Source organism: Sus scrofa, chromosome 6 (assembly GCF_054392235.1).
Source record: "Sus scrofa isolate SSC_HxYL_T2T_F1_AM1 chromosome 6, Sscrofa_HxYL_maternal_Yorkshire_Landrace_v2.0, whole genome shotgun sequence".
Classification (NCBI taxonomy): Eukaryota; Metazoa; Chordata; class Mammalia; order Artiodactyla; family Suidae; genus Sus; species Sus scrofa.
This window is the reverse complement of record NC_139388.1, coordinates 136,259,897-136,283,797: the sequence shown is the minus strand read 5'-3', so window position 1 is coordinate 136,283,797 and position 23,901 is coordinate 136,259,897. Positions and strand designations below refer to the sequence as shown.

The 23,901-nt window shown below is 33.7% G+C and overlaps 1 protein-coding gene and 1 long non-coding RNA gene across 23 annotated transcripts in view; one reads left to right on the top strand and one right to left on the bottom strand.

Annotated features, from left to right (window-relative positions):
* Positions 1–23,901, top strand: part of ADGRL2 (adhesion G protein-coupled receptor L2) — a 190,459-nt gene that overhangs the window by 149,955 nt on the left and 16,603 nt on the right. For 13 of the 22 annotated variants that reach the window (XR_014805165.1, XM_084959058.1, XM_021096397.2 and 10 more), the window contains 9 exons: positions 304–407; positions 1,261–1,446; positions 5,316–5,499; positions 13,357–13,482; positions 13,754–13,959; positions 15,029–15,202; positions 16,442–16,651; positions 17,721–17,941; positions 19,559–19,625. Coding sequence is in view for 21 of the 22 variants with exons in the window: in XM_084959058.1 (XP_084815184.1) it covers positions 304–407; positions 1,261–1,446; positions 5,316–5,499; positions 13,357–13,482; positions 13,754–13,959; positions 15,029–15,202; positions 16,442–16,651; positions 17,721–17,941; positions 19,559–19,625 (1,478 nt within the window). In the remaining variant the exon portion in view is untranslated. Of the gene's footprint in view, positions 1–303; positions 408–1,260; positions 1,447–2,237; positions 2,277–5,315; positions 5,500–13,356; positions 13,483–13,753; positions 13,960–15,028; positions 15,203–16,441; positions 16,652–17,720; positions 17,942–19,558; positions 19,626–23,901 lie in introns of all 22 variants that reach the window. The other 9 variants (XM_021096393.2, XM_021096408.2, XM_021096414.2 and 6 more) reach the window with 1 other exon arrangement.
* LOC146402827 (uncharacterized) lies at positions 1,401–2,362 on the bottom strand. Its single transcript, XR_014805166.1, has 3 exons — positions 2,271–2,362; positions 1,652–1,724; positions 1,401–1,536 (listed from the first exon to the last, which is right to left on the bottom strand). It is a non-coding gene; the product is annotated as an uncharacterized LOC146402827 (long non-coding RNA).

Here is a 23,901-nt window from a genome sequence, read left to right as displayed (position 1 = left end):
ACTCTCTAGTGAGGCTGCCTTAACAGCTGTCATTCTCATTACAAGTATCATTTTGGATGAGTACCAAGAAAATCAAGGGCTTTTTGTTTGTTTGCTGTAAACGTCTGATATTTCTATGCAGACTTTATATTTACCGTTTATATTCTGCATTAAACGCTGCTTTTTTGTCAGTTATTGTCAACTACTTCCATTAGTGTTTATTCAAAATTTAACACACAGAGTAGGATCATCATAGCTGATTTCCCGAATGCATGCAGAAAAAAATGGTTTCAATTTCACTGTTGTTTTCTACATCTGTTGTAGGAACTGCCTCGTATCTCTGCATGGTTTCCACTGGAACATGGAACCCTAAGGGCCCCGATCTTAGCAACTGTACCTCACACTGGGTAAATCAGCTGGCTCAGAAGGTTGGTTGGAACCTTTTAATATGATACACATTGGTGATTAAGGGCTTTAACGTCTAACATAAATAATTTAGCTTTGTATGTTAAAACCATCCTTCTTGCTCTTTGTTCAGTACAAAAGTAAAAAATTATGCATAGTTTTGTCTGTAAACTATTTATTCAAAGTTGCATATGTTTTAGGGCATGCTGTTTTCCATGTTAAGCTTTTTAATGAGTACATTCTTGCTTAATTTCATTCATACTTAGTTTATTCTCTTTCTTTTGATGTTTGTAAGACAAATAGTGCATTGGCCTAATAAATCAAATATCATTAAGTTTGCAACTGAATCCACAGAATGCCAGCAGATGTTCATATCGCTGATGATTCTGATAGAATAACTAAAAATCACCTCAAAAGGCATTAGTAACTTTAATATTACAGAGTAATGCAGTGACATTTTAGTTTCTCCTTCACCATCCATCCTTCTGAAATGCAAGCAGTAGATAATAACCCTCAGTATTATACTGGCTATATTCTGACTTAAATTTCTGAATCATTGGATTAAATACATAAGATTTTCAAATAGCAGTTTAAAATGGTTGCAGTGAAATGAGAGGGCTGTCTGAAAAATGTCTTAAAGGATTTCTGATTTTTTTTCCCTTTTGTTTCTTTTAAATGTTGGTTAAAAATTTCTTTTTGAGGATCTAAGGAACTTTAATCATCTGATATGAAGAAAATGCTATTGGTCTCAGTTGCAGATTTTGACATATTTGCAAATATTTTTTTTCCCACCACAACAAAGATACTTGGGAGATGAACAGGAAGCCACAAATAGAACTAGATATCTTACTGAGATAATATAAACTGTCATTTCAGATCAGAAGTGGAGAAAATGCTGCTAGCCTTGCCAATGAACTGGCTAAACATACCAAAGGGCCAGTGTTTGCTGGGGACGTGAGTTCTTCAGTGAGGTTGATGGAGCAATTGGTGGACATCCTTGATGCACAGCTGCAGGAGTTAAAACCTAGTGAAAAGGATTCAGCTGGACGGAGTTATAACAAGGTAGGTAGAACTTTTCCGTTGTTTTCAATTAGACAGTTTGTTTGGCTGCTCTGGCTTCCACTAGCAGTTGACTGCCCAATTTCTGGTCCCCTGGACATACACATAGAAACAAAACTTCTAATTTGGTTCCTATAATTCACAAGAAAGAATGATAATTGGGAAAGGAGCAAGATGCATCCCTATCCCTCCAAACGATGCTAATTACCTGAAGGAGATGGTGGCAGCCTTTGTCCTCCTGGTTGCGGTCGGTATTCTCACTTTAGAAGGCATTATCTGCACTGGGAGAGATTACGTGTTATACGATTCAGATCCTTTGTGTTAATACAGTTAGCTGTTGTGGTTATAGCAAAATTGTGATGGATCTGTGAATGTTAGCTATTTAAGTTTTCAATGGCAGGTTTTGGGAGAAGGACAAGTTTCCTTTGCTAGAAGTGTGGCTTGTAAGTGCTACTAATTTTTTCCTACCTGGACAAAAATATGATTACTTTAATCATACTATACAGTGTTTATATGAGATTCATATTATCCATAATACGTGGCTGAAATGGCCTTGTAGGTTTTTTCTTTCCTTTTCATCACCTATTTTGTCTCTAGTTTTGTCAAGATCCTTTGGATTAGTACATTTAGTAAAATATAGCTAAAAACTGAATAAACAATCATGGCAATCAGTATAGAAACACATAATAAACACTGAGCTCAGGAACACCAGCTTAATTTTTGAGGATTTCTTCTTTCCTCATTTTCAACAGATAAAAATCTAACCTCTGATTTTCTTTTCTTTTACTAAAAAGCTCCAAAAACGAGAGAAGACATGCAGGGCTTACCTTAAGGTATCTCTCCTGTGCTGTTACCCTGCTTTCTCCCTTCTTCAGCTGCCTGCTACGCTTTATCATCCTGCTGCATGATCCAATGTATTTCAGTCTTTGATAATTATATAATGTGCCCCATATCAGCTGTACAAATGTTGGCCTTTCACAGGTATATTCCTCTCAGAATAAGCAAATGATTCTTTTTATAATTTTTGCTGTTTTTCCACTCAGCCAAACATACAAGAATTTTAATGAAACATCCTCTGAATTGGAAAGTGACCATAAAGTCTCTTTATTTTCTGTTGTCATCTCTGTGGATTAAAAAACATCTTGAGTAAAACAGCTATGATATATTCTTGGCAGTTTATCATATCAAAGACTGTGTAGCCATAATGTATGTGCATGGAAAAGTCACTGCTTTCTTATCTCTGTGGTGTACTCTTAAATAAAATAGGCTTTGTCTTGAAATTTTTAGGAGTCATTTCTAGAATCAGGTTGATATGGGGATGGATTACTAGAAATGACATAAATAATGTGACAGTACTATTGATATACATTATTTGTTGGGTTTTGTTGGGATAATAGAAACAGAAAGCCACCATTTGGCCCAGAATCCTTGTCCACTCCAGCCTGTTTTTCTCCTTGGTATATCCAAATAAAATAGGAAACACTGCAGCTAACAGTGAAATTATGCCATTCTAGTTTTGTGCAATAGATCCAAATAATAATACCACATTGCATTTTATTTTATTCTGTGAATTTTAGAAGTTCCTTTTGCTGGATGTGGTTTTTTTTTTTTTTTTTTAGGGCTGCACCCGCAGCATGTGGAAGTTCCCAGGCTAGGGGTTGACTCGGAGCTACAGCTGTCGGCCACAGCCACGCCAGATCCGAGCCGTGTCTGCAACCTACATCACAGCTCATGGCAACCCCAGATCCTTAACCCACAGAGGTAACACCAGGGATCGAACACACGTCCTCATGGATACTAGTCAGGTTCGATAACCACTGAGCCTTGACAGGAACTCCTGAGATAATTACTTTCTAACCTTACTCATCGGGGGACCATATTCCTAGCAAATCGAACCTTGAAGAGCTAATCCACATACGTATGCAAAGCAAACCAAAGAACTTTGTGGTTTTGTAGAACAAAGGTTATGATCATTTAAAAGTCGTGACATCATCAATTTCAGTTGAAAGGGTCTAGAGAAAATAAAGAATAGCGTTTGACTAGGTAGCAATAGACATTATTAGATCTGAGAACTTTATTTTGAAAGTCCCTTATTAGCTTGTTTAATGGGGGCAAAGAAATACACTCTGACGTGTACAGAATATGTCATACTGAAATTTTCAGCTCACCTTTAAGGTATTAGTTGATATGTGAAACGTAATAATTGGTGTGTTACCCAGAATATATATCTCAGTGAGCAAAGAATAGCTTTTTTTTCTTTGGCAGGGAGACTACTTCAGGAATATGATTAGGCTAATGATCATTTTGATTCCACTGGTAAAATACAAATGATAATAGATAAGGAGCATTTCAAATGAATAAAAGCATGCCATCAGTGAGTTTTGTGTATAGGCAGTAAATTTCAGCATGACCTTAATTTCTGACCAGTGTCATTTTCCGTATGTCTCAAATGAGCTTCTCTGTTCAGATAAGACTAATAAAACTTCTTAAATTACAAATCAGAAGCTGACTTACACTATGCAAATGAAGCGAGTTCCTGCTTTGTGACAGAGGATTCATTTGTAACTTAGATTAGAGGCTCCAGTCTGTATTTCTTGGTAACTAATGAATCTGGCCTCAGCAGACCAATTTCTGTTCCACTTTAGTTAATGGCTGCAGCAGGATCAGTGTGAGCATTTTGACTATTCTCTCTCCCATTAGAGAGAGAAAAAAGCCTTTAATGCCACTTGCAAGTATCTTCTACCTGCCAGGAAGGTCATAGTGACTCACATGGCAGACAGAACAGGATATTAAGATGGATTGAGCTAATTAATCTTACTCTTGACAGTGGCCTCAAACAACTTTTCCCCCTGCTCATTGGAGTATAATACCTCAAACCATCCATTTTTGTTGTTGTTCTTTGTACAGTGTATATTCTTTTTTTTCTTGGTGATTACCAGTAGGTCAAAACAATTTATATTTGGGCTTAATGACACATTATAACTAGGTAAATGGAAAAGAGTAAATAAACAGTGATTTCACCTGTCCAGGCCTTAGACAGTATACAACTGCAGTTAAGTATCACTACTAAAGCCTGCCTTCAATTGCTTGACTGACTGGGTTACTTTTTTATTTAATGTGCTTTTCGTGGCAATAAACTAAACCTAAATGTATGAATATTTATAACTTGGATATTTATGAAGACTTTATTTTTCCTTCCTGTTTTCATTGTTAGTACAGGCTTTAAATATTTTGATTGTTCTCTTGATCCCCTTTTAAACAGACCATTGTTTATGAATTAATGCATACTCTCAAGTGTTATTTAGATGGACAGGGAATTGAAAAAGTGAGAATGTTCACAGATAATTTACACAGTTTGCAATCATCTTAGTTTTCTTACCAACGATAATAAGTAGACAATATTATAAGGCCCAATTTTAGTTATTATTCTAGTTCAGGTTCCAAAAAACAATATGATTTAATTTTCAAGCATAAATACTAGGCTATTCTATCAACATCGGTGTTCTCTTTAGAACATTCAGGTCTTGAGATTATAGGTAGGAGCGACCATGCATATCAGAGTAATACTTCACTTTAAGAGTTGACACTCATTTTATTTTTCTTCAACAATTGAGCTATAATTAGATAAACAGAAAAGAGTCATTTCTTTATACTTAGTCCTTATAATCCAATAGTAGTCTTCTAATCTTCAGTTAATCCTATTTTTGAAAGGCTCAGACATCAGGTTAGCTAGATATATGTTGTCCAGGTGTTCTTCCATAAGAGTAAATCATCATGACAGATATATATTACAGTTGTCACTAGTCAGTGATTGAAAATCACCTTGGTACCAAAGGCAGTCAAAATTCACAATCCTTTTCTAATGGATGCAGGCCATTGTTGACACAGTGGACAACCTTCTGAGACCTGAAGCTTTGGAATCATGGAAACACATGAATTCTTCTGAACAAGCACATACTGCAACAATGTTGCTGGATACATTGGAAGAAGGAGCTTTTGTCTTGGCTGACAATCTTGTAGAACCAACTAGGGTCTCAATGCCCACAGAAAATATTGGTGAGTGAATCTCTTGTCAGGTTTAATTTTGATTTAGAATAGATGTTGAAGAGAATAATGCTTCCATTCTGAATCTTTGTGGCTATTTCCCAGTGCCAGACTTTTCTTTTGTCAAATTATTTTTTCTATTAAAAAATAGATATTATCGATCATGGTCCATAAAATTAATGCAGAAGCCAGAAATATGTCCTGTGTCTTTTAAAAGTTGTTTTTTTGTGTTTTTTTTTTCCAACTGAAAAATCATTAAAAGAAAAAAGTGTTTAGAGTATGTAAATGCCAGAATATGGATTAAGTAATGAAAGTGCTTGCTATGGACCTGTGGTACAGTGCTTTTCCATTTTATGTAATACGTTCCTAATGAACTTAAATTACTTTCTGGCATGTGTTCTTCCAGTCAGATATTTTAGGCACACAAAATTTGAGCCAAATGTTTATATTAAACACAGTTGCCTTCAGGTGAAAGTATGGTCGGTGAACTATATCTTCCATAGTGCAGAATATCCATGCTTTATAGATTGCAAAATCACTGGAGATAGTTTCAAAGCATCATTTAGAATTTAAGTCCTGGCAGTGAGAGGTAGGAATTCACATTTGATGATATTTGAAAGAAATACAGTAGATACAATGAAATTATGTTCATTTAGGCTTGACTGATTTAGAATCATTGATTATCCAGTGGGGTTGATCTCAGATGAAGTTTATAGTACCCCTTAGTAAAGTAAAAACAGTTTGCCAAGCAGAAATGTGAAAAAACCCAAAAGGGAGCACAGACGACTCTTCCATATGAAGAGTGCCTGGAACAGCAGATGTTGAATGAAGTTTTGCTATCTGAGATGCCTTATCTCATTGCCTTATTGTACCAGGCCTAAATCATGGGACTTTAAAAATGCAGAAAATCCAGGTGTTTAGGAGAAGTAGACATTAATCAAATTATGGTACCTGGACTTAAATTCAAAACCTTAAACTTATTTTAAATAACAGAAGAAAGAGGGTATTATTAAAATCATGTTTTTATTTACTTCTGTGGGATTTTGAAATGGTAAATAACTTTGAATGAAGTAAAAAATTTGGCCTGCCTCACTCTGAGATACCAGTCATTCAGAAAACGATACTCTGCCATAGCTTAGTAGAAATAGAAGATGAATAAAGTGCCTCCTTCCTGTCTAAAGCTTTCGTCATTTTTAAAGTTAATTTATTTAGTAGTCTAACAAAGTTCCTAAGATACACAATGAACAATTCTTCACATATGTCTCCAGGGATGTACCTCTAAGGGAAGTTAATGTAGACTTGATCATCTCGGAAGATAAGTCATAGAAAGTATTATTTGAAGGGGTGTACTGTGACCGAATTTGTTTTCTACATCTTCTAAAGACTGTTTTAAAACAAACAAAAAAACCCCAAACCCTAAAATTTCCCTCTTAAGCTCCTTCCAAGAGTGCAGGAACATTTGATAGGCCAGGTTGACTGTCTGCTCCCATCAGCTTCACATATGTGGAAAACACTATTATTAAATATGTCTGAGATATTTTTTCTCAGTTTGAGATTGGCCAGGAATATTTTTTCCCCAGTACCTGTGGTTTTCTGAGTTCTAAATGATTATCCTTCACAGTGATATTCTAAAACGTTTAATTCAAATGAGAACATTGTGGGTAGAGATTCTTTTAGAGAGTAGTATACATTCTCAAAAATAATTCCCTGAACTTAGTGTGTATTTTATATTGATTACGCATAGTTATCAATAGGAATGTCATTTTGCATATTGTAATATATTTGTGTCTTTTATTTATGAGATATAAACAATTTACTGACAAATATTATCCATAATTTAGTATGGCATTCACCATTCAACCTTTTCCTAGGACTTGTTCTCTTTTTAGACATGAGCACTTAAATAGCCCATTGTCCCTTTATGTCCTCACTCTCTTGACAGTTCTTATCTAAATTTTGGGTGTGGCTATAGTATCTTTGGTTATTAAGACAATTTGGTTTTCCTCTGTAGTGATTTCTCCTTGAATCCTTATTTTCATTTTATTATGGGATTTACCCTTATACATGACCTCATAAAAATGGTTTAGTTGTATGCTATAATTATATCTGATCATAACTTTTTAAAAGCTTTAAACTTTGAGGTATCATTTATATACGATAAGAGCAGCTATTTTAAATGTACTGTGTTTGATGAGTTTTGACAAGCATACACTCATACAACCAACAGTATGGTCAATATTTTAACCACCTTAAAAGGGTCCTTTATAATCTTTGACAGTCAGTCTTCTTGTACCCCAGCCCCAGGCACCACTGATCTGTTTTATGTCACTATAATTTAGTTTTGCTTTTCTTAGACCTTCCATTGAATGGACTCATAGACTACATTTTTTGATCTTGCCTCCTTTGCACAGTATAATGTTATTGAGATTTATCTACTTTGGTGCCAGCATCAGTAATTCAATCCATTCATTGTCGGATTTCTATTATAAGGATACAACATTATTTGTGTATCTACTCAGTTACACATTTAGGTCGCTTCCACTTTGGGGCTCTAATTAGTAAAGCTGCTATTTTCCCAAGCAGTTGTAGCATTTTATATTCCAAACAATAATTAGGGTTTCAATTAATCCACACCCTCCCTAGCATTTACAATTGTTTTCTCAAATGTCTTTTTTTAATTAAATTTTTTTTATTAAAGTATAGTTGATTTACAGTGTTGTGCCAATTTCTGCTGTATGGCATAGTGACCCAGTCATACACATATATCATTCTTCTAATACAATCTTCCATCATGTTCTATCCCAAGAGATTGAATATGGTTCCCATGCTGTACAGTAGGACCTCATTGCTTATTGCTTGCTGTCTTTTTAATTTTAGCCATTTTCATAGTTGTGGTGGAATCCCATTTTGGTTTTATTTTGTGTTTGTGTGATTGCTAACTTTTTGCTGAAAATTGTTCCCATTTTTCATGCGCTTATTGGACATTCGTATGTCTTTTCGCGAAGTACCTGTTTATCTATTTTCCCATTTTAATTGGTTCTTTGACTTATTACTGGGTTATAAAGATTACTTATATATTCCCATATCTTTTGTTGGATATATGTACTCTCTTTTCCCTCAGTATGTGATTTTCCTTTCTACTTTTTAAATGATAGCTTCAGAGAAGCAAGTTTTAAATTTTGATTTAAAAAATCCTCATTACCCAGCTTCAACAACATCTAGCTAATCCCGTTTCACTTATTCTTTACACCATTGTATTATTTTAAAGCAGACCCTAACATTACATTATTACTATAAATATTTTAACATATAGCTCATATATATGTATATCATATATTGCTTTAAAAAACCCATAATGTCATTGTCATACTTTAAAAAAAATTTTAAAAATAGGTTCAAAAAATAAAAAGGGAGTTTCATTTATTTGATTTTTGTAAATTCATTAATTCTTAATTTGTTTTAACCAGAATACCAATAAGTCCATGTTGTACATTTGATCGAAGCATTACTCCTATTGGAGAGGAAAAGTTTTCTGTACTCCTTTAGATTCTTTGGCTGGTCTAAAAACCTCCAGGTTTAAATCTCACACACTCCCCCCCGCTTCCTTCTAGACGTTCCAAGGCCAGGGAGCAAACCCAAGCCACAGCAGTGACAATGCTAGGCCACCAAGGAACCCCATCATATTTTTTATACTTATGCATGTTGATAATGTTAACCTCTAGTTCATTCATTTGCTCTAAGAATGCACCACAATTATTTAACTATGCCTGTGATAGATAGTTTAGTAGCTTACGCTTTTTTTGCTGATATAAGAAAAACTGCAGCGAAAGTTTTTCATGTTCTCTTCCTCCTATCTTTGTATCTTTAGAGCTGTATGCATACACACACCCACACACACAACCTAGAAATAGTTTTTCAGTAATAGAGCATGGCCCTCTAACTTTCCTGAGTACTGCCAAATTGCTTTCTAATGTTATTTTACCAGTTTACATTCTCATCAGTAATATCATTTTTCCCCATCACTCTCTCTGCCAACTCTTGATTGTAGACATAAATTTTGTTATTCTAATAGATTTGAATTGATCACATTATAGTTTTAATTTGCAGTTCCCTGATTACTTAATGCATTTATTGGCTATTTTAATTTTCTCTCCTGTGAATTTGTTGTCCACAATTGTTCCTTGTTTATTTTCTGTAGGTAATGCTTTCTGGAAACTAATTCTTGGAAGACTATATAGTTTGAAAATATTCTGTCTGTACTTCCTCTTTTTTACCTTGTTTATAGAATAATGATTCAGATTATCAGTCTGTTCTTTTTTTGGTACTCTGCTTAAGAAATTTTTCTCTACTTTGCAGTGATAAAAATTTTATATGTTCTTCAGAAATGATAAAGCTTTGCCTTTTTACATTTGTGTAAAATGCAATCCAACCTGAAATTTATTTGGTTTGTGATCTGAATGAGGGAACTAATTTTATTTTTTTCCATATGGATAATAAGTTGTTTCACCGCTTTCAGTGCATACTCCATTCCTATCCCCAGTGGTTTGTAAAGATATCTCTGTCATATATCGACTTTCTGTACATTGTTGCTTTTGTTTTTGTTTTAATAATATTGGTATCTGGTGAGTTCTTTCCACCTCACGAATGACCTTGGCTGCTTTTTTGGCTTGTCTCTTCCATGTGCATTTTAAAATCAGCTTGTCAAATTCCATGTACTCAGAAAATCTTGTTGGATTTTTTATTAGACATAGAGTGGGTTTGTAGATAGATTATGAAAGATGTGCCACAGATTAATCTATTGAGTTCTCCCATACTGGACCATGATGAAGTTCTCCATTTGTTGTTAGGTCTTCTAAATAAAGTTCTACACTTTCCCCAATAATATCATGTACTTTTAAAATTAGGCTTATTCCTAGAAAAAGTGTACTATTTTTATGATAAATAGAATTTTTAAAATTACACATCCTAATTGTTGATTGATGTACAAGAACACAGTTAATTTTGCTGATTGCAGTGTTGCTAAATTCTTTTACTTTTGATAGTATATAGAATCTCTCTCACATTACTATGTAGTTAATTATAGTTTCTGTAAACAATTAACAGATTGCTTTTTCTGTCCAGTCTTTGTACTTTTTGTTTTTTTTGAATTACTGCATCTACTAAGTCCTTTAGTAATATGTGGTTCAGCGATATTTAATCTGACTAGTATCCATGAGGATATAGGTTCAATCTCTGGCCTCGGTCAGTGGGTTAGGAATCTGGTGCAACCATGAGCTGTGGTGTAGGTCACAAGCGGGGCTCCATTCCAAGTTGCTGGGGCTGTGGCAAAGGCTGGCAGCTGTAGCTCTGATTTGACCCCTAACCTGGGAACTCCCATATGCCACAGGAGCAGCCCTTAAAGGGAAAAAAGAAAGAAAGAAAGAAACTTGTGATAGGGATCATCTTGACTTAAAAAAAAAATGCTTCTGTAGGTTCGGATAGGAAAACCTTACCTTACAGCAAAACCTTTATATGGACAAGGAATATTTCTTTTATTCTTATTATTTTGTGAAGATTTTTTTTATACCGAGTGTTGAAATTTGTTGAATTCTTTCTGTTAATATTTTTCTTATTTGATTTCTTAGTTTGGTAAATGACATTAATATATTTTCAAATGCATTGATTTCTATGTGTCTTTTTTATTTGAACTCAATTTGTTCAGGATATTATACAATAAAGATTTTTGCATACTTTAAATAAATGAGAATATCCTATAATTTCTCTCCTTGTGCTGCTTTATGCATCAAGGTTGTGTATGTGTTGTGAAATAAGCTGAAAAACATTTTTTTTTAATATTTCCTGGAGCAGCTTGTTTAAGATTCAATATATATTTAAACATGAATTCATTTTCTAAAATGGTCATAAACTATTGGGGTTTTTAATTTATTTTAGTCATTTTTATGTTTCTAGGAAATTTTCCCTTTTGTCTATTTATATTAAATTGATTGTTGCATCTCTAGTGAGATCTATATTAATGATTCTGTTTTTTAAAGTTCAGACAAATTAATTCTTTACTGTGGACATGATTTTAATTAGTAAATACATAGTGATTGAAATTAAAATTTGGTAAGTAAATATTTGTTGAACGAAATTAACTCTTTTTCCATGTATATTCAGAACATCTTGTGAAAACTCAAAGGATTTTCTTCTTTCACCCTTCTTCTGCCTTGCTTTAAGAGTAATAACTGAGAACCCCTTTCAGTGTGAGGGGGAGAGAGGTATATGTTAGATGTCTATTTTCGTCACTCATCTTATCACTTCACATTTGCTTCCCACACACATGGAATCTGATCTGAGGAGAGATCACCCCCATGCCGACCTGCTTCATCTTTCTAAGCATGGATAATAAAATAAGTATCTCAACCAGCTTCTGCAGCTGATTTCTAGGAGTTATATGACCCTCATTATAAACTTATATTTCAGGTGCATGACATGTGGTCTCATAGCTAATAAAAATCTCCAATGTTATCATTTCATATTTATAGCTCAAGTTATAAATTTCTTCAAAGTTGTGAAAATTCCTTAAAAAATAGCATCCAAGAGTTACTTGATAATGCTGTGGAACCATTTTTCTAAAAAGAGAGTGGATGAATTTGTCATACTGTGTGTCTGTACATGTGTACATACGAACCCCTATATACATATTTTTCTAAGTGTAGCTATTCAGAGAAAAATTATGGACCACATTTATTGAATTATGTGTTTTAAAAAAAATGAAATATCTGAAATTAATGAATTTTTCATAGTTTCTCCCATTTCCTCAATAAATGACACGTTCTAATTACTGCTATCAAATAGATGACTTTAGTAGAAACAATGGTATTTTTTTCATTCTTTTTAAAAAATCATTTACTGATATAAAGTATTACAATCTTTACTAAAATTACAGTAGACAGCATTTATGTTGATGTTACTGTTACATATTTTGAATAAAGTTAAACAACATTGGTCTTAATCTATTATATAAATGTTCTTAATATTATGTATTGACTTCTTTTCTTTACATGTCTCCCAATGTTGCTACTTCATTTGAATTTTTGAACTTTGAATTATACTGCAGTGGTTGGCAAACTTTTTGTATAAAGTCCCACATAGTACGTATTTTAAGCTTTGCAGGCCATGTAGTCTAAGCTGCAAATAGTTAACAGCTGTAGACGACACGTTAATGGGGAAACATGGCTGTGTCTCAGTAAAACTTTATTTACCAAAACAAGTGGCTGCCCAGATTTGGCCCACAAGACCTACTTTGCCCAACTTGAATATGTAAAAATTGATCATTACTAGGAAGAATTAATGAAAATTTTTTTAATGAAGGTAATGCCATACATTTTCCCCTAAATAGTGCTATGCTGGTCTTCCTATTTTTAGAAACTAGTGAAAATCTACTACTTCAAAATTGACTATGTGATCTTATTTATTTAAATATATTATATACATAGAAACAGATGTCTACATGCAATAAAGGCATTCAAATTTATACTTCATATTTTTTGTTTAACCTAACATCTTAAATGAAAGTTTGATAGTTGTGTACTATAAATCAGACACTGTTTATATTTGTAGGCCAAAAGACAAGAATTAGTTGACCCCCCCAAAAAAAAAAAAAACCTATGAGAAAATGTTAAAATGATTACACCAAAATTTCTGGAGTCATCAGTTTAAGACCTCTTAGAATAGTTTAGTTTTTTATTCATGATTTTGTGGTAAATAATAAAGTTTTCTAAGAAGAGAAAAGGAAAATAGTGGTTTCTATGCAATTACCATTTGCCTCTGTGGTTGAATTTAAAGAATTCCCCTTTTTTCCCCTCCTTTATCTTTTGCCTCATCCAGTTCTAGAAGTTGCAGTCCTCAGTACAGAAGGACAGGTCCAAGACTTTAAATTTCCTCTGGGCATCAAAGGAGCAGGCAGCTCAATCCAACTCTCTGCAAATACTGTCAAACAGAACAGCAGGAACGGTAAGATGGAACAAAGTCTTTAAAAAATTGATAGGTTTTTCTTTATTCAGTTAAACCTATTAATTCTAAAATGCCAAGTATTTGACTCCTAAAAATACAGCTTAACATTTAAAAGCAGATTTAAAATAATGCCTTACTCTTTCCCAGTAAACTTAATCTAAATAAAGATTCCATAAGGATTTTTTTTCCATTTTATTCTTATTTTATTGTATCTTATCATACTCCTTAGCATATTTTCTGTAAAGATAAATGACTGGTTTTACCTTCCTAGGTCTTGCAAAATTGGTGTTCATCATTTATCGGAGTCTGGGACAGTTCCTTAGTACAGAAAATGCAACCATAAAACTGGGTGCTGACTTTATTGGTCGAAATAGCACCATTGCGGTGAATTCCCATGTCATTTCAGTTTCAATCAACAAAGAATCCAGCCGGGTATACCTGACAGATCCTGTGCTTTTCACCCTACCACACATTGATGTAAGTTATGTATGCTAATGAAGAAGTGGAAGGAAAGCAAAACTGACCTGCTAAGGGATGGACAGAGGGGGAATGGGGAAATGGCCCAGAGGAAAGAAAAGACCTTCCCATTTGAATTTCACATGTTGGACTAGGTCAGAGACACAAGTTTATTTAAGTCTGTGAACATAAAATTAAATGAGCCTGGTTCAGTGATTATTAGAATTTAAGTGTATTCTTAATGAAAGCTAATTCAGTAATCAACAGGAAAATGTAAATGACCGTAATTTGTTTTAGAATGAAAATTAACTCTTACCTTAGCAGCTGTTAGAACTCTGCCTTTTTAGTGTGGCAGATCATTTGTTGTATTGTTCATATTAACGCGATTGTCACGCAATTGTTACCAAGCGTAATGTTTTTAAAAATATAGATTTGAAGAGATATGATTCCTCTGCCCAGACTTGGAATGCAAGTTGGTAGTTAAAGAATTACACTGTGTAGGAAAACTGTCTGCAGAATTTGGCTGTTGTTTCAGTAAAGTGAATAAGTGCCCATAAACAGCCAAGTAATCTCCAAGATTGGCAAAGAGCAACGTATTTGTGTGGCTCTTCTCTTCTGTATTCTGCAGTTGTTTTATTCTTTTAAGAACCTTGATGTACTAACCACAGGATGCAAATTGTCAACTATTGTGTCACTTAGAACAGAAATGGGCCTAAAACAAAATGAATTTTAAAACACTCAGTCCTTGTAAAATTTTCTCAGAACAAATTCAAGGCTCTAATTTTGTCAGAAAAGGAAAAAAAAAATGATTCTGATGTACCATCAGTATGTAAAATCATAAGATGGAAATTGTAATTGTGTAAAATGAGTCTGGTAATTTAGAGTAGACTTTAGAGTGTTTCGGACTATAAAGCCCCTTTTAAGTTAGATATCTGCTTTGTATACAGAGTCTACAATTTTGCTGATGAAAAACTTTATAGTCCGAAACATGCAAAGTTTAATCTAAATTACCTTTTACACATATTAAACAATTGCTATTGCCATCTTAGAGTGTAAAATCCTAATTTTATCTTGTCATTTTATTTCCCAGCCTGACAATTATTTCAATGCAAACTGCTCCTTCTGGAACTACTCAGAGAGAACTATGATGGGATATTGGTCTACCCAGGGCTGCAAGCTGGTTGACACTAATAAAACTCGTACAACGTGTGCGTGCAGCCACCTAACCAATTTTGCAATTCTCATGGCCCACAGGGAAATTGCAGTAAGTATTTGCACTTCTAATTAGTAGCAGAGAAAAACCTCAGAGATTCAAAACAGCTTGTGTAATAGCCGCTTCTTTGGGTGCTTATCGTAACTAAAAAGCAAACAAAGCAATGTGGGTTTCTAATTGTTTCTACACTGTCCATACATTTTAGGAAGTCTTGGCACTATATTTATTGTTACTTTTCAAAATCATGTGCTTTATAGATTTGTTCTAAGGTTTTCCCCTTCGGGCAGGTGTCAGACATTTAAAAAATGATTTAAAATAGGGTCAGGGATTTCTAAAATGAACAGCAATAGTTTATACAAAAGAGACAGGGAGCTGTGGAGTTTCATATCCCCTCCCCATCTTGAAAGTTTGAATCTCATTTCACAACTTGTACTGTAAGTTTCCTAAGCTCTTTACACACTGGAAAATGCAGAATTTAGGGAGTTCCCATCATGGCTCAGTGGTAACGAACCCGACTAGTATCCATGAGGACCTGGGTTTGATCCCTGGCCCCACTCAGTGGGTTAAGGATCCGGTGTTGCTGTGAGCTGTGTGTGCAGACGCAACTGGGATTCCACATTGCTGTGGCTGTGGCGTAGGCCGGTAGCTGTAGCTCCAGTTCAACCCCTAGCCTGGGAACTTCCATATGCCTCAGGTGCAGCCCTAAAGAGACCAAAAAAAGAAAAAAAAAAGAAAAGAAAAAGAAAGAAAATGCAGATTTTGAAAGATCAGAATGACTTCTGGAATATTTCTTAGTATTCATTTCTTCTTGTGATTAAGATAACGATAGCCAGAAGATAAAAATATCTTAATATGTGAAAGCTCTCAGATCTGTTATGTACTTAACTCTTAGTATATAAATATAATATAAAAATTCAAGGAGAAAATTAAAACCTAAAACTTGGCTTATTTGTTAGCCTAGAAAGTCATTCAAATACCAGTTCTTTTAAAATAATTAAGTACTTTTATTCTATTATAAAATATTTTCTCTGTGTTTATGTAAGTAATTATTTCAGTCACCAGTTTCTAGGGTAAAGTCTTCTAGTTTCATAGATCATTTTTTGGATATAAAAGGCAGTTAGATAATAGTGAACTCTGTTAGATGATCAAATTTTTTTTTTAAGTATTGAGCCCTGTTTGAACACACATGACTATTCAGAATCTAGTATTAAAAAATGAACTCTCACATGTGAAACCGAGCTTAATGTTAATAAGGAATACTAAAGTTCCTCATATTCTTTTTATTTTCAGTATAAAGATGGAGTTCACGAATTACTCCTTACGGTCATCACGTGGGTGGGAATTGTCATTTCCCTAGTTTGCCTGGCTATCTGCATCTTCACCTTCTGCTTTTTCCGTGGTCTACAGAGTGACCGTAATACTATTCACAAGAACCTTTGCATCAACCTTTTCATTGCTGAATTTATTTTCCTAATAGGCATCGATAAGACAAAATACATGGTAAGTACCCCTTCTATTTGTTGACCTTGGGTCTCTGAAAGTAATTATCACAGGTGTAAATCCACATATGCCACTGTTAATATTTGACCTTGTAACTTAATGTAACTGACATGGCCCTTTTGAAGGCTTATTTGTGATCAATTAAAAGACAACCTTATCGTTAAGTAATATTAAGAGTTAATTCATTTCTCATATTAAGGTACAGTTGCATTTTTCTGGGTTGTTATTAAAACATGTAATTTGAATAGAAGAATGATGGGGATACGGAAATGAAAAGGTCCTATTTTTAAATTTTTCACTATGTTTACATAGTCGTTCCTGATCAGTGATCATTTGTTCATATTCTGAGCAATTTATTCCTCATCCTGATGTTTCATTGTCATAAGGAGAACTTAGTGACTAGTTAATGCTTCACCTAGTATTTATCTGCACCAAGGTGAATTTTTTAATCTTAAAATTTTATTGAAGTATAGTTGATTTACAGTGTTGTATTAATTCCTTTTGTACAACAAAGTGATTCATATATATCTCCATAAAGAATACATAAACTCTTGAGGGAGAGAGCCATGACAGGAAAAAACACTTCAAATGCTGGAAATAGTGTGCGCCAGGATGAATTTAAGAATGCTCCACACGTGACAGGAAAAAGATGTTAGGTAATTAGAGCGGGCATATTTGTCACTAAAGCAAATTTTAAAATTCTGTAATAGAAAAAATAGAAATAATATATTTGGAAACAACTGTAAAGCAAATATCTGCAAGTAGAATATTCAGATTTAATAATGAATAGTTCTAGAAGAAAACAATGTTTTCTTATTTGCATTTGATTTCGCTAAAAAATAGTAATGTCTTATAGTGGTGATACTTCTAGCATACCTAGCGTTGCCCTCCATGAGTATTAAATTAATTTGGCATTGTTTTTATTTATTAAAAAATTTTTTTAGAGAAGCAGTAATTTAAATAATGATGTATCTTAAAGACAGTGGTGAGTACTCTCAGTGACTATTGCTTAGTTTTGGAGTGGGCTGTTTATTTTCTCTTTTGTGTTACTTGCTTCTTTCCTTTGTAGATTGCATGCCCAATATTTGCAGGACTTCTGCATTTCTTCTTTTTGGCCGCTTTTGCTTGGATGTGCCTAGAAGGTGTGCAACTGTATCTCATGCTGGTTGAAGTTTTTGAAAGCGAATATTCAAGGAAGAAATACTACTATGTTGCTGGTTACTTGTTTCCGGCCACAGTGGTTGGAGTTTCAGCTGCTATCGACTATAAGAGCTATGGAACAGAAAAAGCGTAAGTAATTGCAAGTGACCTGAGTGTTTTTCAAGTGAATAATTTTTTAAAGCCTGTTAGCTGTCAGTGAGGGTCCCTGACAGACTAAAATAGCGTCTGAAAGCTTTATTGGTAAGAGAATGGGCATGGCGTGCACAAATTACAATCAAGTCTTTTGTAATTTTCTGGGTTCAGAGGATTTGTACTCTGGCGAGGCAGATTCTAAATTATGGACTTTCTTTTTAACACAAAAGATTGACCTGAAACAAATTGAAAAAGTAAATAACTTTTTGGCCTTAGAAAGATATTAAGTAAAAATTCTTCTGAACTTAAAGCATCTGACAGGTTTAACTACTCAGTTTTTAAGCTAATGCTTCATTAGCTCTCTTTGTGCAGCCGACCCTCTAGCTAACTCTCATTCTGAATTGTGACAGTACCACATTCCATCCCATATGTTTTACTTTGATAATATTTTATCAGGCAGTTTGAAAGGATTAAAATAAGTCACTGTCATTCATTTATGAAAAATATAGATATTTATGGAAAGTGACAGAAGGTAGACGTAGCCATGTTTCTAAGGATTTTATTTGCTAGAGGCATGAACATGCCTTCCAATTCTGTTTATTTTTTCCTTTGATAAAATTAGTTATATAAAGATTCTTTGGACTAAAGAAAGCTTTCTGGCTGCACAGATGATGAAAGACAAATAAAAGAAATTCATTGGGGATTCAATGTTATATGAAAAATGAACCACTAAGTAAAATCTGTCTTAATAAGTTTATGCATCATTTACTCTAATACTGTATGAATTCTATGCTTTGATTTGATTTTTTTCCCCAGTACTCATCCATTCCTACTTGAGGTATTATATTTGTGCTATACTGTTTTGCAACAAACATAATAACATCTGAATATTTATTTTTTATCTGTTATGTTTTATAGGGTTAAATGTTTTAGCTCAGATATGGATCTGAAACTCAAATTTTGAAGATAAGACCTTTAAAATAATCAGACAGTTTGGAATACTGAGTTTCATGTTTTTCTTAGCAAAGTCAGAGGTCCTAGGAATTTGGGATTGGACGGAAGAGTATATTATTTTCCCTATGCAACCATAATTATGTGTATTTTTATCAACTTTGAAATGAAGAGGAGTAAATATATTACTACCATTTAAGTCAGAGCCAAATTAGAATTATTGAAATTGTTCTCCCCCATGATAAGTTAATTTTCAAAGGCAAATGTAAAGATAGTTCGGTTTGTTAGGTTTTTAAAATTCTATTTTCCAGAGTTCCCATCGTGACTCAGTGGTTAACGAATCCAACTAGGAACCATGAGGTTGTGGGTTCGATCTCTGCCCTTCCTCAGTGGGTTAAGGATCCGGCGTTGCCATGAGCTGTGGTGTAGGTCGCAGACACAGCTCGGATCTGGCATTGCTGTGGCTCTGGCGTAGGCCGGCAGTTATAGCTCCGATTAGACCCCTAGCCTGGGAACCTCCATATGCCGTGGGAGTGGTGCTAGAAAAGGCAAAAAGACAAAAATAAATAAATAAATAAATAAATAAATAAAATTCTGTTTTTCTTGTGATGTTGAGGATCCATTGAAGCTTACTTAATACATATTCTTTTCTTTACATAATAGTTGCTGGCTTCATGTTGATAACTATTTTATATGGAGTTTCATTGGCCCTGTCACCTTCATTATTCTGGTAAGCAGTCTCTATTTTCCCTGCATTTTAAGACTGGAAATAGAGATAATTTATTTTACTGTTAATTTACCTATGTATTCAAAGATTTGTAAACATGTCTAGCTTATAGCATAAAATTAGAATATTTTATACATTATATAATTATCATCAAAATCTATAATATCAGCTCTCTACCAAGGTTTATTGCATTTATGAATTAATGAATGTAGAAGTGAAAGAACATTAGCTTAGTATTTACGATCTTAATTTCCACATAGTAATTTAGTACTTTTAAATAAATGTCCACCATCCTAAATTCTTTTTAAGGCACAAAAAATTTTTTTTAAGCTTAGAGTAATAACTGAATGTTAAGTAAGCTTTGAACTCATTAGAAATAAGACTACTTTTCTGTGATTTTAAATACCCCAAAAAATACTGGTTTCTAAAAAATTTTATTTTAAAATAAACTTGATACAAGTTAAGTATAATGACAAGTTATTTTTTAAATTATTGCTAGTTAAATATTTGAAATATATGTAAAATTTTTAAAAAATAGCTAAGATACTTGAATTTTAGTATTTAAAATTTTTCACTCAGTTGTAGCATCATGCTTTTACAGATAAGTGTTATTGGCAATTATAAGATTGAAAATAAAACAAAGAAGTTTGTATATTGCCTGTACCTGTTTATTCCTATTAAGGATATTTTTTCTTTAAAAAAGTTTAACATATCAACTTAATAGGATATTTCTGTGGTTAACTAGTGTTTCAATAAAATTAAGTGAAAAATTTTAGTAGTTCAAAGAAACTTAAAAACTACTTCAAGTGTACATACTTTTGTTATTAAAAGGAATTATTTTACACAATTACTAATACAAAACAAAATGAAAACTTGAGATGAATGCCTGTATGAGTCAAACCAATTCCTAGAAAAACTGATTTCCCATCAGAATTAGTCAATCCAGATGATTGCCCCAGTTTTTGCTCTTGGTTTACTTCTGTGTTAACATAGCCTAAGCTTATTTTGCATTAAATCACAAACAGCTGACTTGAAGGGGTATGATCCTTAAAGATACAGGCTTCTTTTTACCCTGAGCCCTTGGCCAAATATGTTGATACTTTGAAAATTATGAAGACTAGTTTAGGGATATTTGAGCTATGCTTCTCTAGCACTGCAGTTTGCTTATTTTCTATCTCTGAAGATAAATACTGACTTTAGAGTATTAAAAAACATTTCACTTGGCAAGGGAGTTAATGTTTATATGTACTGAACTTTGACTAAGAGGTAAAGGATGTTTTATTAACGTGCCTATTTATAGGGAGAACGCACTATTATTTGTTTAGTCTTGTCATTATTATCCAGTACCAAATCATTTAGGTTAAGATGTGAAGGGCTTTGGGGGAACAGTCTTCCCAACTTTTAACAAAACAAAATAGAACAGCAGGTAGCAATCACAGTACAGATCCTGGGAGTGATTCGTTTGCAATTGCTTTGCCCTCTAATTGTCCCAGTCCCAACACAGAAAAACAAGGAGTGGTATGCAAGAGTAAAACATTATCTCCAATGTGACCTAAAGTGAGGTACATGATTGTGTAGTACTGTTTATTGAGTATTATTATATTTATGTACATATATCCTTATGGTGATATAGGTCATTTAAAAGTCAGTTCAGACACAAATCTTAATAATATAAATTCTATCATATTGTCTCTTTTAAGGAGTATTCTTGTAACAAAAATTACCTATTGATATTCCTAGAAAGCATAGTTTGTATTTCCAACTTTTCTGAATTGAAATCATTTAACTTAGAAGTGTGAAATAAGTGTACTTTTTAAATACTTCTCAATGAAGGGAAAAACAAGTTCTGGAAGATAAAACTTCCTAGCTCTGTATTTCTATAGAATGTCTTGCCTACAGGCGCTAGAGTGATTATATCTATGAGAAAAGTGCTTGTAAGTAATGAGCAGTGGGAAACCATTAGTATGCCTGAAATGGTTTAATGAAAGCTTGGATCATGACACGTCAGGAGCTGTTCTTATCATTTGGACAGCTCCATCTGCATCGTTAATAATTAATTCAGTTCAGTAAGAGTTCAGCTCACATACTCATTTAGGAGTCTTCCTCAGAGAACACCTCTCTGGCTGCCAGTCCCAGGGAGAAAGCGGTTTCTGCTTGGCTAACAGCAAAGATCTGGAGATACAAGTGCAGTTTTAGAGTTGCATTTGCCAGGTAGCCAAAGCTCTAGGGAGGACAAAAAGGGTCAGAACATGTGCAGTTCAGTTAGGTTACTTCAGAGTGGTGTTTCTGTTCTTCTGCCTTATCATATCCATGTCAGCACTGCAAGCTGTGGAATGAATTCTAAGCTGCTAAGCTCAGACAGATATGATTCAGTTGAGCAGGTTGATGACCATAAAACACACTGTGCACGCCTACAATTTATGGTACCTTTTTCTTTAAACTTCTGTGTATTTTCATGTTCATCAATATGGGTGATGATTAGCTAGGCCATATCACCAAGTAGAGATGAATTTTATCAGCAAATTACTGATTATTTAAACAGTATTTTATGATATTATTTGGGGGGATAGATAGAAGAGTATTATTTGTTATTGGAAGAGAAAGAAGGCTCCATTTAGTGATTTACTTTTTTTTTTAGCTGAATGGGAAAAAATGTTTTCCTAATTTGCTCTCACTCTTTCACGTAGAATTCCATTAAGAACTATCCATCCACCTATTTACCTATGTGGCCACACACACAAACACATGCAGCCACAGAGCAGAGTTAAAATCTGACTAATTCCTGGATGAGTTACCTTATCTCCAAACTTAATCATCAGAGTGGGCTTGTAGGCTAATGAGTTGACATAACAGCCGTGTAACACAATCCTATTAACTTGTACTCACTGGAGCATCTTCATGAATGATTGAAAAATGACATATGTACCAGGGATAGACAAATCTTTACGTACATCATCGTCGTAACTCCATCTTTTCCCTTTCTCACTGGTGCTTAGCACCTTTAAACCTATCCCAAAATACTATGTTTAAACTTAGTAGCATTTATGTTGGAAAGAAAAAAAACAGAACAAGAGTACAAAAAGTGGCTGCGTGGGAGTTGAAGGGAAAGGCACTACAGTTGGATGGTGAAGACAGTTCTCACACTTTTTGCCCGCTTTCCCAGTGAGAAATAGGGAGAGTTCCATGTTGATGGTTGTGATTTCTTCTGTCTTTTTAAATGCATATCAAAGGAGGGAAATAAATCAGGAAGAAATAAAAGTGAAGAGAAAGAAATCACTACTCTAACCAAGAAAAAAGCAGCACAGATATATAGAGCTGGAAAGAGCCATTTATGTCATAGGAAAAACGCTAAGAAGAAAGAATTCAGTATTCATTTGAAACTTAACCTTTTTAGTTTTCAAGCGGCTATTTGGGACAATAGATTTTTCTCAAAGATGTTTCTTTTTGCCCCTCCATTTCTTGCTCTGATTCCAATAGTTGTATTTTAAGAGAATAAGAAAAGGGTAGAAAAGAAAAAAAAACTCTTGAAATGTTTTATTTTGCAAAAGTATGACTCTTATTAGAGTGTATTGCCTCCCGGAAGAGATCATGGGAACAATATTTATCTATGAAACTAAAAATTAGCATTTACATTTTCAGACATTGGGGAATATGAGAACTTTCAAAGGACATTTTAAAGAATTTGTTTACACTTCAGTAAATGTTCTCTTTAATTCCAGAAAATATTTTATTCTCATATATGTTGGTGGGAATGTATTAAAATGTTCAATACCTAAATAATAGACATTTTTTTCATTCATCTAATTAGAGCAGTAAATAATATGTACTAGTGAAATTTTTAATGTGGAGTTGGGGAAAGGAAAAATATCCTACATTTAGCATTTTTTTGCTCTTAAATTATGGTTCACAATAAGTTTTGCATGTTCTTTTCATAATTACTTTGTCTTAAAATGATATTATTTTATCTGTTAAAGATAACGTTGCCTCATTATTGGTATATTGTCAAGTCATATTTCAAAGACTAAATTAGTATTGGCTATAACTCTAAAATTTCTTGGCAACATAACTATTAGCAGGTGGGCTAAGTTTTTATTTTCAGTTCTATAAATTGGAGAATTCATAGACACTTGTGAAACTGAGTGCAAGAATCCTTCTATCATTCTATAATTCTTTGTCTAGGATTTTTGAGTTGTTTTTAAAGAGACTCACTTTTAAAATACCTTTTGAAACATTCAGTTTTAAATATATTAGAAACAACAGCTTTTTTCCCTACTTGTGC